This window comes from Oryctolagus cuniculus, chromosome 4 (assembly GCF_964237555.1).
Source record: "Oryctolagus cuniculus chromosome 4, mOryCun1.1, whole genome shotgun sequence".
Classification (NCBI taxonomy): Eukaryota; Metazoa; Chordata; class Mammalia; order Lagomorpha; family Leporidae; genus Oryctolagus; species Oryctolagus cuniculus.
The window spans coordinates 130,511,635-130,527,762 of record NC_091435.1 but is presented as its reverse complement, the minus strand read 5'-3'; the positions used below and the strand labels follow the sequence as shown (position 1 = coordinate 130,527,762).

At 46.5% G+C, this 16,128-nt stretch overlaps 1 protein-coding gene across 2 annotated transcripts in view; it reads right to left on the bottom strand.

Annotated features, from left to right (window-relative positions):
* MINDY4B (MINDY family member 4B) overlaps nt 1-16,128 on the bottom strand; it is a 50,047-nt gene that overhangs the window by 16,125 nt on the left and 17,794 nt on the right. For both annotated transcript variants that reach the window (XM_051818719.2, XM_051818718.2), the window contains exons 8-11: nt 14,147-14,217; nt 12,238-12,310; nt 11,498-11,659; nt 1,406-1,586 (exon numbers count right to left, since the gene is read on the bottom strand). In XM_051818719.2, coding sequence (XP_051674679.2) covers nt 1,406-1,586; nt 11,498-11,659; nt 12,238-12,310; nt 14,147-14,217 — 487 coding nt within the window. The remainder of the gene's footprint in view (nt 1-1,405; nt 1,587-11,497; nt 11,660-12,237; nt 12,311-14,146; nt 14,218-16,128) is intronic.

Sequence of the window (16,128 nt, the reverse complement as noted above, 5' to 3'; positions counted from 1 at the left end):
TAAGCTGTGTAGTGCCTCTTCCAGCACCAATCTTATATGACTACTTAGGAATTTCATGGGTTAATATATGTCAGACTTTCAACACCGTGCCCCAGGAAGAATGTGTGTGATGCTTGTGAGCAAATGAAAAAAAAAAAAAATGCTCTCCTCAAAGGAGAAAGTTGAAGTAGAAATGCCCATCTATTTTAAGGAACAGATTATGCATGTAGCACTCAATTAAATGGGTTAATATATATTTCTCATAATTAAAGAATTGTGAGCTACACAGGTGAGATTCACCAAGATCCTCTTGCAAATGTAGTGATGATGACAAAAGGCTTCTGAATGCCAGGCCTGTGGCACTGAACGGAAGGGCCAAGACATCAGCAAGGCTGCCCAAGTGGAGCCGAGGCTCCATGGCTGCTGGATACAATGCCCAGTCTGTCCTCTTATCATACCTGCTCCAAGGGGCCGATGGCTACAGGCATCTCAAGGTTCATCGTCCTCCCTCATGAGTTACAAAAAGCAGTGTTGTAATTGAAATGAAATGACCTGTTTGCTTCTCCCACTGGTTTGGAATCTAAAGCTTTTTGGAATTGTGCCTTCTTCATATGGTTTTCCTAGCATCCAGCCTATATCTTGCACATAGTAGGTCCTCAAGAGTGCTTCCTGAACTAGTTTGACCAGAAATGCACCATCAGACTGGATGACACCTGGTGTTTGGTTATGGGGGTAGACGTGGCCACTATGGATCCTTTGTTCTCCCAGCTCTTTTCTCAGATAGTAAACACCTCATACCCAAAGATAAAAGGCCCGGGAGATGGCTGTTTTGGAAAACTGACTCTTTCTGCTTTTCTCTTACCTAAAAATTGTTTGTTCCTTGGTGTTATTTCTAAATCCCTGTTCCTATTTACTTTTTTTTTAAGATTTATTTATTTGAAAGTCAGAGTTAGAGAAAGAAAGAAGGGGAGAAAGAGGTCTTCTATCCATTGTTTCACTCACCAAATGGCTGAAATGGCCAAAGCCAGGAGTCAGAACCTTTTTCTGGGTCTCCCACATGGGTGCAGCAGCCCAAGGACTTGGGCCATCTTTTGCTGCTTTCCCAGGTACATTAGCACAGAGCTGGATTAGAAGTGGAGCAGGCAGGACTCATACCAGTGCCCATATGGGACACAGCAGGCAGTGGCTTTACCCGCTGTGCCAAAATGCCAGTCCCTCCTGTTCCTATTTAGAGCAGATTCAGAATCCCTGTATCACAACATATGGGTTTTGGCCCATGGGATTCCTGCACAGGCTTCATTTCAGAAATGGAACCTAAGCATTTTCCTGGGGAGCTAGCATGAATATCCACACAGCTGCTATGCAGCAGCAGCCGCGTCTCTTTGAGCACATTAAAGCTACAACACTTGGAGTCTGAAATGCTCACCTATTGTAAGATGCATGGGCTTGTTCTGGGAGGGCTGGCCATTGTAAAAGTACAGATCAAAGAGACGCTCCATTTTCCAGTCTGATAGGAGCTGCTTGTTTGTGCAAAAAAGGACACCATAATTTCCATTGATGTTGCACAGCCAAATAGGTAATTTGGGAGTCTTCAGCATACTGCCCACCTGGGAGGAGAGAGGGGGACGCAGATGAATATAGAGATTTTGCCACATGGCGACAGATGCTGATACATCACCACGATCAAAAGGCAGCCCTGAGGCTGCCTATTGCACTTGTAGCTGTGCAGGGCACTGCACGTGGAGTAAGATTGGAAACAGAGGCTTCGTCATGAATGAGTTTGCATTTATGAATGGCGTGGTACAGTGGTGATGCTGCCGCTTCTCTCTTCATGGGTTCTATTTTTACAAATTTTCTTGCTGCCCTCATGGAAAAGGTGGAACAACTTCAGGGAGACTTTGAGGTATGGTGAGGAATAAATGAACTGAAATGTAAGTGTAGGGGTGGAATAAGAGAATTCTAATTCTCTCCTTGTCATTGGCTAGTGTATTTGCTCCTATTCCCGAGTTACAGCAATAGTTCATTCGGCAGCTGGTCGAACTTCTGGCAAGACCAGCCATTTAGAACACAGAATCAAGTTTCTGGGGGCATGGGGCCCCCACACTCACACAGGTACACAAACGTCTACAGATACATGGAGATAGATTGCGAAGATACGGAGCAGAGTGCCCTGGCTCAGTATTTACTGTTTTAACCAGCCTGTGAGTAATTTTTTTTTAAGGTACTTGTCAATTCAAGCTTGAATTCCTATAGGTAGCAAATTAGATTCAAAAGACCACCACCCTGGTGAGTGCACACAGTGAAAGGCATTGTGATCCTGTCATTTTCCATAGCCTCTGAGGGCTCGGTATTATCATGCATTTCTACAGATGATGGCCATTGTTTTGTTTAAAGAGGTAGAAAAGGATACTGTAAAAATTTTTCATCAAAATTCATAAAACCAAATTTTTTCCTACTTCAAGAAATAAACTTGAGCGATGTGGAGAAACGCACCATTTCCACTTGATGTCAAGTAGAGTTGTTGGACCCTGACCTTGGCATCTCTCCCTGTCGTAAGAGGGATCAGTGTTGCCATTGTGTTCCTTTTCTTCCCAGTCCTCAGAGTGGTACTGTTTGTTCAGGAACAAATTCTGTTTGCTGGGAAACCCAGCTTCGAAAAATCATTTTGTGCTTTGTAAACCCAAGTATTAAAGGCTAGTAACCTGACATTTTGATTTATCACTAGTCCTATTCAGATCCCTTCATTTTTGTTTAAATTCTTCAGAGGAGCCTGATATGGTGAAATCGAGGATAATTTTGTCTTTGAGTATTTCACTTGCAGCTATCATAAAAAAAGTATTTACTATGCTTAAAAGAAATGATCTCAGGTTTAGTTGGTAGCTTAAGAAGGAATGCAAACCTCCCACCCCAAACAAGTCATGTTTCTAGGGGGAGCTGGCCCACTCACGGCAGAGTGAGTCCCTCTGGGCTGAGCGTCATTGAGCATCCCACATATCAAACGTGGAGCACGCTTGCCTGCTGGCTGTGTAGAAAGTAAAGCAGAGAGGACGTGCCACCGAAGCGGCTGACCTATAGTTCAGATGTCTACCCCCAAGTTCCAAGTCGCTTTGTAGTCATTAGTGGTAAAAGAAGCATTTTTTTTTTTTTTTTTTTTGACAGAGTGCACAGAGAGAGAGAGACAGAGAGAAAGGTCTTCCTTTTCCATTGGTTCACCCCTCAATGGCCGCTGCGGCCAGCGCACCACGCTGATCTGAAGCCAGGAGCCAGGTGCTTCTCCTGGTCTCCCATGCGGGTGCAGGGCCCAAGCACTTGGGCCATCCTCCACTGCACTCCGGGGCCACAGCAGAGAGCTAGACTGGAAGAGGAGCAACCGGGACAGAATCCAGTGCCCTGACCGGGACTAGAACCTGGGGTGCTGGCACCGCAGGCGGAGGATTAGCCTATTGAGCTGCGGCGCCGGCCAAAAGAAGCACTTTCTTAGGTCTTCTCACAATGGTGTCCTTCTGTACTAAGATTCTATGTAATCAACATACGATACACAAGGCATGGAATTATGAAGCTTGGAAAATCTGGACAAACTGAGATTGAGGGCTGTTTGTAATCAAGCGTCATTCCCTTTGAGCTGTAGGTGGATATTCGGATCAATTGTATGTTATGGCTGGGGGGATGGAATGCAATATACACATATATGGTATTGCTTCTAGAGTCTTTGTCATGTGGGCGAAATTCACACGACATTCAGAGGAAGATGCTGCTAGGTGCTGACAGCACACTATTGTCACCTTATGCAACAGCTTTCTTTCCTGAACTGGGGCTCTTTCAGATTTCCTTCCAGTAGGAGGAAAATGAAGTAGTCAAAATGTAACCATCTCTGAGTCGCTAAAGAGATCTCACACTGAGCAGGCAAAGAGGTTGCTTTGAGAGATTTTGACGAAAAGAGAAACATCACACACGACTGTCACAGCACCTCGGGTACTCGCTCTAGGAGGCGAGCCTTCAGACGACAGCTGGGAACACACCTGGTTTGAAGTGAATTCCGCTAACCTGAAACCAAGCCCCTTCCAAATGGATCCCGCCAGCCGTTACATCCTCGTCTTTCTTGGCCAACCATATAAGCAATATGACTGGAATTTTCCATTTTGAGCATTTGTATTGCTTTTGGATAGACACAGTTTACCAGCAATCCCCCCAAAAGCAGGATTCTAAATATGTTTTATTGGTGAGATTCCACTAAAGCTGAATTTGTGCATGTTGCTTCATGTTGCCATGGTAAAAAGGAAATTAAATTGTGATACAGCGGTGCTATAAATAAAATACCTTTCTCCTTAAGTTCACTCATTGTGTAATAAGCCCGGAAGTTTCAGCATTGCAGGCGGCACTAAAGCCAATGTAAAAAAAATATAAGGACAGGAAGATGGACGGACACATCCTACATGCCAGAGGACAAGCATTGGGTCTATAAGATTCTTTTTGTGAGCGCATAGCACAATGATGCTTCCAACGTGCCATTCCATAATGAACTTGCTATTGCAAGTCCCAAGTCCCCAGGCTGGTAATGGGAAGGAGAGAAAGGTGTTGAAAATGTTGTGCCTCCTGTGCCAGTTCCTGGTGACAATTCCTGTGTTTACCTGTTAATGGTCTGGCTCTTGTCTCTGCCAACTGGAATACAGAGCTGATGTAACTTCTGTCACCGAGTTTGCAGGTATGTTGTAAAGACAAATGAGTTATGTGTGCAAGGTGCCCCCTCGGTGACTTGGTGGCAGAGGACAGTGGGTGGAGCTTCATTTGGTACTTTCTCGGTTTGGAAGTTTCTTCCTCTCAGGCTCTCTAAAGGGAAGAGGGTACCACTGGGATGTTTGTGTGTTCTGCCAGGGCTGCCTTGGGAGTAATTCCAGCAAGACCTGAAAGGTTTCAGTCCCTTCTAAAAATCAGAGTTGCATTTCCTTCCCAGTGGCAGGTGTGAAGCTAATGTGCACCTCCTAAGGCTTTCCAGATGGTGTTAGACTCAAACTGCTTTATGTTCTCACTTAGGTATTGGAACCTCACACTCAAACCTGTACCTCCAAATAGCAAAGTAACAGAGAAGCTTCAAAATAGTGCCGCATCCTGTGGGTAGCTGGCTGTGTCCTGCAGGCACCGTCAGTCTGGTGGGCACGGGGCCCTTGCTGTATCATCTAATGAGGGCTCCAGCTCTCTCTGTCCCTCCCTCCCTCTCTCTCTTTCTCTCTCTCTCTCAATCGCACCCACCAGGCTGTGACACTGGGTCTGAAGGACATATGTTTTTGCAATCTCTGCAATTTTCTCCCAGAGGAAGAAGAGATTGAAGCGGAAGACATAGGCAGCCCTGCCGGATGCATTTCTCCTCGGAGGCAGAATCTAGTGGTCAGACAGCGCGTCGGTCTTCTTTTGATTTCAGAAATCTTCCTTTCATTAGGTTTTGAATCATCAGGACATACATCTAATATTCAGATGTATTACACCCACCCCAGGCAGGGGGCACTGAATACCATAAAGTGTTTGCATAGTCCTGTGACATAGTCCCGGGTTCTGTACAGAGTCAGGATGCCTTGGGACAGAAAAGACAGCATGGTGGCTGTGGGTTCTCCGACTCCAATGCATGTGGAGTGAGGTTCTAGAACTACACTTCTGCATTGCAGGTTTCAGTTCCGTGGTGGAAGTGTTGGACTTCTGGGCCCAGGCAGCCAGGTTGGATGGGTCTGCTGGTGAGTACGTGCCTGAGCACCACTGACCTTGTCCACTGAGGGCTGAAGGCATCCATGCACTTGGCGATACTGTCTGCCGGGCCATACGCAGTTCACAATCAATGCAGACTCACAACTGATTCAGCCTAGAAGTCAGTGGACAAAGGTCTAGCTTGTTGGGCACAGCTGCTATGCATTCTAAAACCTAACCATGATTTTTCAGCACTAAATGTTCTAGAATGGATATTCTAGATTGTATCATATAAATCTGTATCTATATATGGCAACTTCAAAAAGTCTGGGAAATGGAATTACAAGGTAAGTTATTTTGGCATCAAAACAGTTTTGAAATCTATGCATTTTTTTTTCATCATATGCATTTTCTGTGAGCCTTTGGAAGACCTCTCTCATATATCTGTAAGAGACTATAAAAGCACTGGTGATGCAGTATAATTCCTAGAGCTGGCATTTAGATATTTATCACTTTATTAGAAAACACGTAAAGATGACGGTGACAGGTGGCATGGCACAGTACCCAGAATGTGAGCTTTGACAGAGATGGTACTGGTTTTATAGCCTTGCCTCTGACACCTGAGTAATTGCTGGCACTAGGCAACCTGTACTCCTCTCTCAAGTGAACATGCAACAGACACTGGACTTAACATAAGATTGATTACAACTTTTAGCGGAAGTGAAGATGAAAGGAAATAAAATACTATTGCAAGTGGAGAAAAAGCCCAGCACACGTAATAGGTGCTCTATGCACATGGCTATTAGTGTCCCAATGAACAGATGATTTCATATACAGATTTATGGAAGATGGAATTAAAAGATAGGTTTATTATTGCACAAAAACATTTTGAAATCCATGCATGCGGCCTGCACCGTGGCTCAGTAGGCTAATCCTCCGCCTGCAGCGCCAGCACACCAGGTTCTAGTCCCAGTCAGGGCGCCGGATTCTGTCCCGGTTGCCCCTCTTCCAGGCCAGCTCTCTGCTGTGGCCTGGGAGTGCAGTGGAGGATGGCCCAAGTCCTTGGGCTCTGCACCCCATGGGAGACCTGGAGAAGCACCTGGCTCCTGGCTTCGGATAAGCACGGTGCGCCGACTGCAGCATGCCAGCCGCGGCGGCCATTGGAGGGTGAACCAACGGCAAAGGAAGACCTTTCTCTCTGTCTCTCTCTCACTGTCCACTCTGCCTGTCAAAAAAAAAAAAAAAAAAATCCATGCATGGGCAGAGTCTTGAAAAAGTTCATGGAGAAGCATATTATGAAACAACTGGATTCTTAAAATGTTCACCAAAATAAACTTGTGTTTTAATTCTGCTTTTCCTTGGACTTCTAGAAGTGTTCTCTTTTACTTCCTTTAATTACCGTCTGTTGGGGATTATGAACTAGTGTGTCTATCAAATTATTTAAATAATATGAGTTACAGATTGCTTTTATCCCAAAATAATGAGCTGATATGGAAAGAATAAAAACATGCCTTCAGGTAAGATCAATTTTATATGTATGTGTTTAGCATAGTCATGTATTTTGGTAATCTAGCTAAAAAAATCTAAGTGCTAGCCTATGTTTGCTCTGTAATACATTGTTTTCTGAAACCAAGCTCCAAGTACTAAACAGACAACATAATAAACAAGTTCAGGGTCCCAAGTCTTTAGTGTACAGTTCCAGGCAATTTTCACTGAGGGTAGGATTCATGGGTGTCTCCCTGGGCAGAGAACATTGAGTCCAAGGAAGAAGGATGAAAAGCCACGCACGTCACTTATCAAAAAGCTGGAAGCACTGTTGATTTGATTTCTGCATAGATTTGAAAGCTAACACGAGCAGTGTTTGTCATTTGTCCTACTTGTAATTTGCGGGCAAGCATTTGGACAGAGGTCCTGCTGTCTGGTACATTTTGCCCTCTTCCCAACAGAAAAGCTCTCAGATTTTCACCTTGTGCAATGGCTCCTTGATTGACTTGAAGGTCCCGGCCAACATCTGCTTTATTATTGGAGGATATTTTAGGCTCTGCAGGTAATTTTCTTTAGAGCATGATTTAGTAGCTCTATCGGTCTGAACCAAGCTTGTGTAGAAAGAAATGTGATCCAGAATAAAATAGAAGCCATGGATCCCTGTGAATTCTTGACTGGCACGCGCGCACTCTTTTGTGGCATATTCTCTGGTATAGTCTCTCTTCTTAGAGAAACCTGCTAGCTATTTTGCAAACATCTGTTTAATATTAATTTAAGATAAAGCCTAAAGTTTGTTCCCAAAGCCTTGCAAATGTGAAAAGGAACAGAAAGCTGTCAACCTTTGTGATGCCTTTTGAAAATAGACTCTTTCTTGTAAGTTCAATTGAAGTCGCTGGTTTCCCATTTGTGCACACCATGGATTAATCAGCTAAGCCTGAAGAGGTTTTTATCCCCCTTCCTCTAAAGCAGTGATTCTCAGTCAGGGGTGATTTTGCTGCAAAGGATCTGTGGAAATGTCTACAGATAGATTTTGGTTGCCACTTTGCAGGGTGGTGCTACGGGCAGTGCTACGGGCATTGGGTGGACAGAGGCCAGGAATGCTGCTGAATAGTGCACAGGGCACAGACAGCCTCTCCCTCATGCCCAGCGTGGAGTGATCCAGTCTGAAATGTCAGCAGTGTGGAGGCTGGGAAGCCCTGCTTTGGAACAGAGGTGTCTAAGCCTGGCTGCTTGTTAGATCACCTGTGAGCTTTAAAAACTTCAGGTGCATTGATGCTGTCCAGGCCAAATAAAATGGGGTCTTTGGGAAGAACTGGCTACATAATTTGCAGGGCCCAGTGCACAATGGAAACGTGAGGACCCTTGCTAATAAATGAGTTTATCAATTTCAAGACAATGACACAGAACATGAAAGCAGTGATGCAGCCTTCTAGAAGGGGCCCTGCCTGACCACACAGGTCTCATGCTCACTGAGCTCACCCTGTTTGCAGGGGTGGCCTGGACATCGGTCATTTTAGATTTTCCAGGTGCAGCCTGCAGATGTTGGCCCTGGAGTGTGCAGCCAGGGTCAACATCACTGTTCCCTGCGCTTGTGGCCTGTCCTTCCCATGTGTGACTTATCTTTGTATCTGGGCACAGAGCGTCACAGTTAGTAGATGCTGAATAAACATAACTGAACAAAGCACTAAATTTTTTTTTTTTTTTGTGGCCACATAGTCCAAAGTCTTAACATGTGTTTGGAGCATTCTGGCCTTCCAAAAAGGCTTTCATGTGCATGATTTTCTATGCATTTCACATCTATGGTTGCAGGGCAGGTGCATGGAGGTGTACCTCGTTTGTAGATAAGGAGGCAGGCTGAGAGCAGGTAAGTGACTAGTCCACGTTACTATCCTGAGAGTGGCAGAGAAAGGTGTCCAAAAATTCTGCTGATTTGCAGGCCAGGATTATTGTCTACATGCCACAGGAACTTCCTCTCATTCACACAAGTTTTATAAACGTGGTGTCTGTTCCATTGGTGGCATGTGGCATGAATATTGGTGGCAGAGGGACCAACACTGTGGTGGAGCAGGTTAGAGCCCTAGCCTGAAGTGCCAGCATCCCATATGGGAGCCGGTTCTAGTTCCAGCTGCTCCTCTTCCAATCCAGCTCCCTGCTGTGGTCTGGGATGGCAGTAGAAGATGACCCAAGTTCTCGGGCCCCTGCACCCACATGGGAGACTTGGAAGAAGCTCTTGGCTTCAGATTGGCACAGCTCCGGCCATTGCAGCCAATTGGGGAGTGAACCAGCAGATGGAAGACCTCTCTTGGTCTGTACCTCTCTCTGTAACTCTTTCAAATAAATAAAGTAAATCATTAAAAAAAACTGGTGGGAGGAAAGATGAACTTTAAAGACATGTTTATCTTTTTAAATATGTATTAGGGGGAAAAAGCACATTAGGCATGTGGCTTGTTACTGCAACAGAAAAGGTGAGATCCATACTTTACAAGTGAGTTGAATTAAAGAAAAACATTAAGCAAATACTAGCAGAGGTACTGCAGAGACACGGCGAAGCTTGTGAATCACCTGTTCAAAGAACTGAAATAGGAGAAACACGGTTACGTCTTGCTAGTGCATAGTGAGGATCTGGAGAAGCCGTATTGAGAAGGAGCTTTGGGGTAACAGACAAAGCACTAAACTTATTACTGTCATTTTGGTGCCCCTACCCTTTGATGCTTGCTCCCATTGCATTCCCCCCATTTTCCTCTGAGTTGAAAATGTTAACGGAAACTGGACGTAAAAGGTAAGTTTATTTTACTGTAAAATTTTTGGAATCTGTGCATAGTTTTTCTCATAAAGCCCATTTATTCGGTGAACTTTCTGAAGACCTCTCGCATGTAGGGATTTCAACTATTTTGCACCCAGGTAGATTTAATTTTTAATTCTCTTTTCTACACACTTTCTGAATTGCATTCATATTCATGGGATGCCAAATGCTAGACCATGGGCACAAATGTAATCTATAAATTCCCTAGAAAGTATTTCTAAAAGGATCAAACAGTGGGAGATGGGATTGGGTTCATTTCTGTTAGTTTGTCAATTCTCATTTTTCCACAATGGACCTAGATTATAAACTCCAAGGACATTGAGAACAATATGAAGATGCATGTGTACACAAAAATGTACCAAGTCATGCTGCAGTCAGACACAGGAGTTTGTGTTGCAAGATACTGATTTCATGACTCACGAGTAATACCTGGCTTTCACAGGAGGAGGGAAGATGAAGGCAATGGAAATAAATGTGCCTGTGCAGCCCGGGGCACAGGAAATGTGTTTTGGGGTTGGTACCAGCAGAGCTGCAGGACAGATCAGTGCCATGTGCTGCTGGTGGTTGGGAGAGGCTGGGCGATGACGCCTGGTCATTTGGTGATCGCCATATTGAATCACATCCCAGCTGGGCTCCAGGCTCTCCAGGGAAGTCCTGCCTTTAGCAGACTCCTCCTTGCCTTCCCTAGGTTTTAGGATGAACACGCTTTTGAAAATCCCACAGACGTGGTGTGGATTGGTGGTTTGAGATGGATATGTTTGCTGTCTCTTCTCCCCTCTGTCTGTTTTTGCAGAATCGCAGCTTGCTGAATTCTCTGGTTGTACTTCCCAACAGCACATTTTGCTTTCTGGTTGTCAATCTCCCGGGGTGGAAGCTTTTTGTCAGGAGTTGCAGAGTGAGAACCCCATTTTTCTCTATACTTTTAAAGCTATGTATTTATTTCTTTATTTATGTAATACAGAGAATATTCACATTCATTGACATTCGACGGTGTTTACTTCTGCATGGGGATGATATGGACTTTACTTGCTGTTTTTAATTTTGGAGTCGGGGGAGAGCGAGTGAGTGTGAAAGAGAGCTCGCATCCACTAGTTCACTCCCCAAATGCCTGGGAGCCGGGGACTCGATCTAAGTCTCCCTTGTGGGTGTCAGGGACTCAACTACTTGTGCCGTCACCTCCTCCCCCCCCACCCCACCCCCGCGCCCAGGGTGCACATTAGCAGGAAGCTGGACTTGGGAGTGGAGCCAGGATCTGAACGCAAACACTGATGTGGGAGGCAGGTATCTCAAGCAGAGCCTTAACACCTGTGCCAAAGGACTGCCCCACAAATATTACTTTGAAAATACTCATGTATTATTTGTGTCACCTATACTCTATATGTAAAAATATAAACTAAAATACAGAGCGAGTAGACTTGGATAGTTCTAAGAATGTATGTGTGTGTGGTGCCTGGGAGGCATGCAGGGGAAAGAAAGAAGGCTTTGATGTGCATTGCCTTGTTACAGAGACTTTAACAATGTCAGACCATTGACCACTGAGAACCTGAACACGCTCACCTGGGAGAGTCTGTCATCCTCAGAGACATCTTTACCCCACTGCAGATAGCCGATGTCACTGCGGGTCAGGACTCCCTTGAGCACTTCCTGGGGCTTCCCTTCCTCACAGCCATTGAAGACATTGGGACTCGCTCTTCCGGTTAAAATCAGGTTCAGAACCGCCTGGGTGGCAGAGGGCACACATATTTACACTTTAGGAAGCAATGACACAGGCTGGAATACTTTTCTTTTCATTAAAAATGTCCATCTTCCCTGAAAAGAATGAAATCACACCATGGCTTATTCTGGAAGCATGTGTGTCCTGAACATTTGGCCCAGCTGGCAGCACTGATTGAGTTTTCTCTTGACTCCCCCAACCCCCAACCCCAGAGCTCCACCTGTGCCCACCTGGATCTTCCCCATTTTCTCCCTGGTTAAATGTTGGTCACCATGCTCGAGATTTAAAAAGCACAGAACTAAGGTGTGTTTATAGCACTTTCGTTTCAGTTATTAGGGGTTCCCGATGGGCCTTGTCAAGGTAGTCAAGGCATTTCCTCTTGATTCTGGAAGCTCAGGGCATTGGATGTGAGCTCAGAAGTAAACTAGGGAGGGCTGTAGTGGAAATTGGAAGGGGGGATTTGGATATCTTTGCAGTCGTTCAGAGACAACGTGGTCACTCCTGGCTGCTGGGAGGAGTATGTTTAATGCAGAAGCGAGCCTAAGGCAGATTCTACGAGAGAAAGGAAAGTCTTCTGACCCACCTGCCTGCACAGGAAGCCGCCAGCATTTGGTTGTAACAGATGCGTCGTGGTGACGTCCAGGTCGTTCTGCAGCCTGCAGGATGGGAGAGGCCAGCAGAATCTGCTCAGAGGCCACGGCTGTGCTGGGAGCCTGCACCTGCTCCTCCCTCCACCCACCCCTGGTACAAAACAGCAGTAACACGGGCTCGCCTCGTCTCCGTCCCTCACATGCGGCACACACGTTTCCATCTCTCACGGGGAAGCCTGCGGGACTGGGGCGGCGGTGGTGATCAGGGAACCTCTGCGTGAATCGGGTGAATGAGTGATGAGGGAGGAGAAATGGGCCTCTCATGCCTTAGGGTCCCTGCGTGTGTGCTCCGGGTGGGTGGATGCTGAGAGCACTGGAGGAGCTGGGCTCTGTGTGACAGGATGCTTGGCTTAGGCTGGTGACACCAGAGAGCGCTGGCCCAAGACAGACTGCTCACATGGAAAGCACCACCATGGCTGTTGAGCCTCATTTCTTGCCTGCAGAAGGGCAGGGCCCAGAGCTGGGGGTCCCACCCTTGACTCCATCCTAAGTACTGGTGTGTGAGCTGGATGAGATCGTGGGCCCAGATGCCACGCCCTTCTGCAAATAAGGCCGAAAGACCTGGGCTGGGCATGGTAAGCACCTCCATGGCATCAGATGTAACTCAGGGCAGTGTTTCCCCGTGTATGGCATGATTTTATCCGGTGTAGACATGAGCTTTGACTATTTCAGTAGTGATGTGTTTATTTGAATACATTTTATCTTTAGCACAGCACATGACTATAAAGGATATTAATGTTCAAGAAAAGTTGATTTTCCAAATGCGTTGACTTAAAATTGTTAAGCTAATAATAAAACAGACCGTAAACATGTGATGGTTTGTAAAAAGCAAGTGCTGCTTCAGGGTGTGTGATTCTTCCCTCCTGGGAGCCTTCTATCTTTTTCTCTGACACTCAAAGCTTTGCCTTTCTGTCAGAGTCCAGAAGAAAGTCCAGTTCTTCCAGGAAGCCCTCCCTGACTGCCTTATCTGCCAGGAATCTTTCCTTTTCTGGAGCTTTCTGGGACTCCTGGTCTTTGTACCTCATTTGGCATTTTGCTACTCCCTGGGGTTTGCCTGGTGCCTCTGTGTCTGCCACTCATCTTCTGTAGACTGGAATCAACAAGAGGGCAGGACCATGACCTCACTTCTCCCACAGTACCAAAGATAGGGCCTTGCATATCACAGAGAGAAACATTTGAGGGATTGCAAATATTTGCGGTGCCACAGGTTAAGCTGCCACCTGCAATGCTGGCATCCCATATGAGTGCCTTATTGAGCCCTGGCTGCTCCACTTCTGATCCAGCTCCCTGCTAATGTTCCTGAGACAACAGCAGAGGATGGCCTAAGTGCTTGGGCCCCTGCCGCCCACATGGGAGACCCAGATGGAACTCCTGGCTCCTGTGTGGCTCAGACGTGCCCGTTGGGGTGATTTGGGGAATGAACCAGTGGATGGAAGATCTCGTTCTCTCTCTGTTTATCACTCGCTATATAACTCGGCCTTCCAAACAAATACGTAACTTTTTTAAAAATAAACATGTGAATGTTATTGTGAATCTACATAAAATATCTTAATAATATTTGCACAAGTACGCTTTGGTAGGTCTGCCAATAGTCACAACCATAAGAAGTGTGCTGTGACACTGGAAGAGCAGGTGCAGACTTGGTCGGTGACATCTGCTTGCCCATTCCTATGGCTGGATCAATGACAGAGAAGGTCATGTCGATGGCGGCGTACCCACCAGGAAAAAAACCCTGCACTCATTTCCAGGACGGGGATAATAGCATTTTCCAACCCAAGAGCACATCCTCTCTGGGATCCGAATCCTATAGGAAATACCGGTGCAACTATTGATAGTATTTACCTTTCGAATGTCCTGGAAAAGATGAGGCTGTAGAGAAACAGGATGACGCCGGGGCTTCCTTCTCCTTGGAACTGTTTGGAAAGCAGAGGAGAAGCACGTTTGTCTGAAAGCAAGGCAGATGCGTCCATCCCTGGGAGTGACTTGCAGGATTCAACGCCTGGGGTTTTCTCCTCCAAGCTGGGGGAGGGTGGAGCTCTGTGGTCTCTGAGTTCTCTTCTGTCTCAAGTGCACGCCCCTTCCTGCACGCCTGTTTTGGCACTGTCCTGTTGGTCTTCCACTTCCCTGTTGCCCCTGCACTTCCCCCACGTGATTCTATCCAAATCACGGCTAAATGCAGTTTGTCTTTCCTAGACCCGTCCTTCCTCTCCTCACTCTGTGTGTCTCTGTGCAGTGGCCCCATCCAACTCAGGGGAAGCAGAGTGGCTGGACAGATAAGCCGTGGAACTACTACAGACCCAGGTCAAAGCCAGTTCTACCTTCTCCTATGTATTTGCTTCTTTGAGTTTCTCCCAGGCAGGGGAACTAATTCCCATGCCATAGGAATCAGACAGGAGCTCAAACGAGTGTCCTGAGCAAATGGGAGAGAAATGGGCAGAGTGGGGCCTGCGGCAAACTGCAAAGCTGCAGTTCCTGTTGCCTCCATAATGTAGTACCCCAAGTTTGGAGGCTTAAAGCACCACACATTCGTTGTTGGTCTCGTTCCAGGGCTTAGACGTCCACCACGGGTCTCCGTGGTTGCCACCAAGTCTTCACTCCCTCGGAAGCCCTAGGACATTCTAGAATGTTCCTGCATTCTAGAAGCTGACTACATTCCTTGGTTCCTGGTCCCATATCACATGACCTCTCCTCCCTGCTTCTCTCACCCCATACTTTTCTTTTACTCCTCTGTCTGTCTCTCTCCCTCACCAAGTCACCCAAGATTAACTGAGCCCAGGATTATCTCCCCACCTCAGTATCTTCAGCAATCACACCTGCAAAGTCCCTCCCACCAGCTCACGCACACATTTGCAGCCTTCCTAGCTTAAGTTGTAGACCTCCTCCAGCGTGTCGCAACTTGTCTAGCTGGAGTAACTGCCTCCTCTCTCACCCTCTTGAGAACATGCAAGAATACAGTTTTCTGGTGGCCAGATTTTCTGTATTTTTGAGAAAAACCAAACATCGAGCATTTTTTTTGCCTGGAGGATGGTTGGTGGTGAAATTCCTGATTGCTTTTGACGTTTATGGATTCACACTTACAAAGGAAAAAACTAACCAAATGAACAGCAACACTATGTGGGCTAACCCTGCACATCATGTGTGACAGTTGTGTGTATTTCCTAGAGCTGCCGGAAGAAGTCACCCGAATCCATTCCCTCAGAGCTCTGGAGCAAGTGTGCCGTGCAGGGAGCTGTGCAGGGCCCGCTCTCTGGGAAGGCCCTCAGGCACCAGCCTTCATTGCACCTCCCTAGCTACTGGTGGTTGCCGGCAATCCTTGGCTTCTCGATATCCCATTTAATGTCTCCTTGGTTATCACGTGGTGGTCTCCCCTGTGTCTGAGTCTGTATCCAAATTTTCCCTCTTACCAGTTACTGGAATAGCCACCCCTTCCAACCCAGTCCATTATGACCTCATCTTTTTAAGGATTTATTTGAGGGGCTGGCATGGTAGGCCAAGCCTCCGCCTGTGGTGCCAGCATCCTGTACAGGTGCCAGTTCAAGTCCCGGCTGCTCCACTTCCAATCCAACTCTCTGCTTGTGGCCTGGGAAAGCAGTGGAGGATGGTCAAAGTGGTTGGGCCCCTGCACCCACATGGGAGACCCAGAGGAAGCTCCTTCAAATTGGCTCAGCTCTGGCTGTTGCTGTCACTTGGGGAGTGAACCAGCAGATGGAAGACCTTTTCCTCTGTCTTTCCCTCTCTCTGTAACTCTACCTTTCAAATAAATAAATACATAAATAAAGAAATCTTAAGAAGATTTATTTGGGGCTGGCACTGGGGCACAGTAG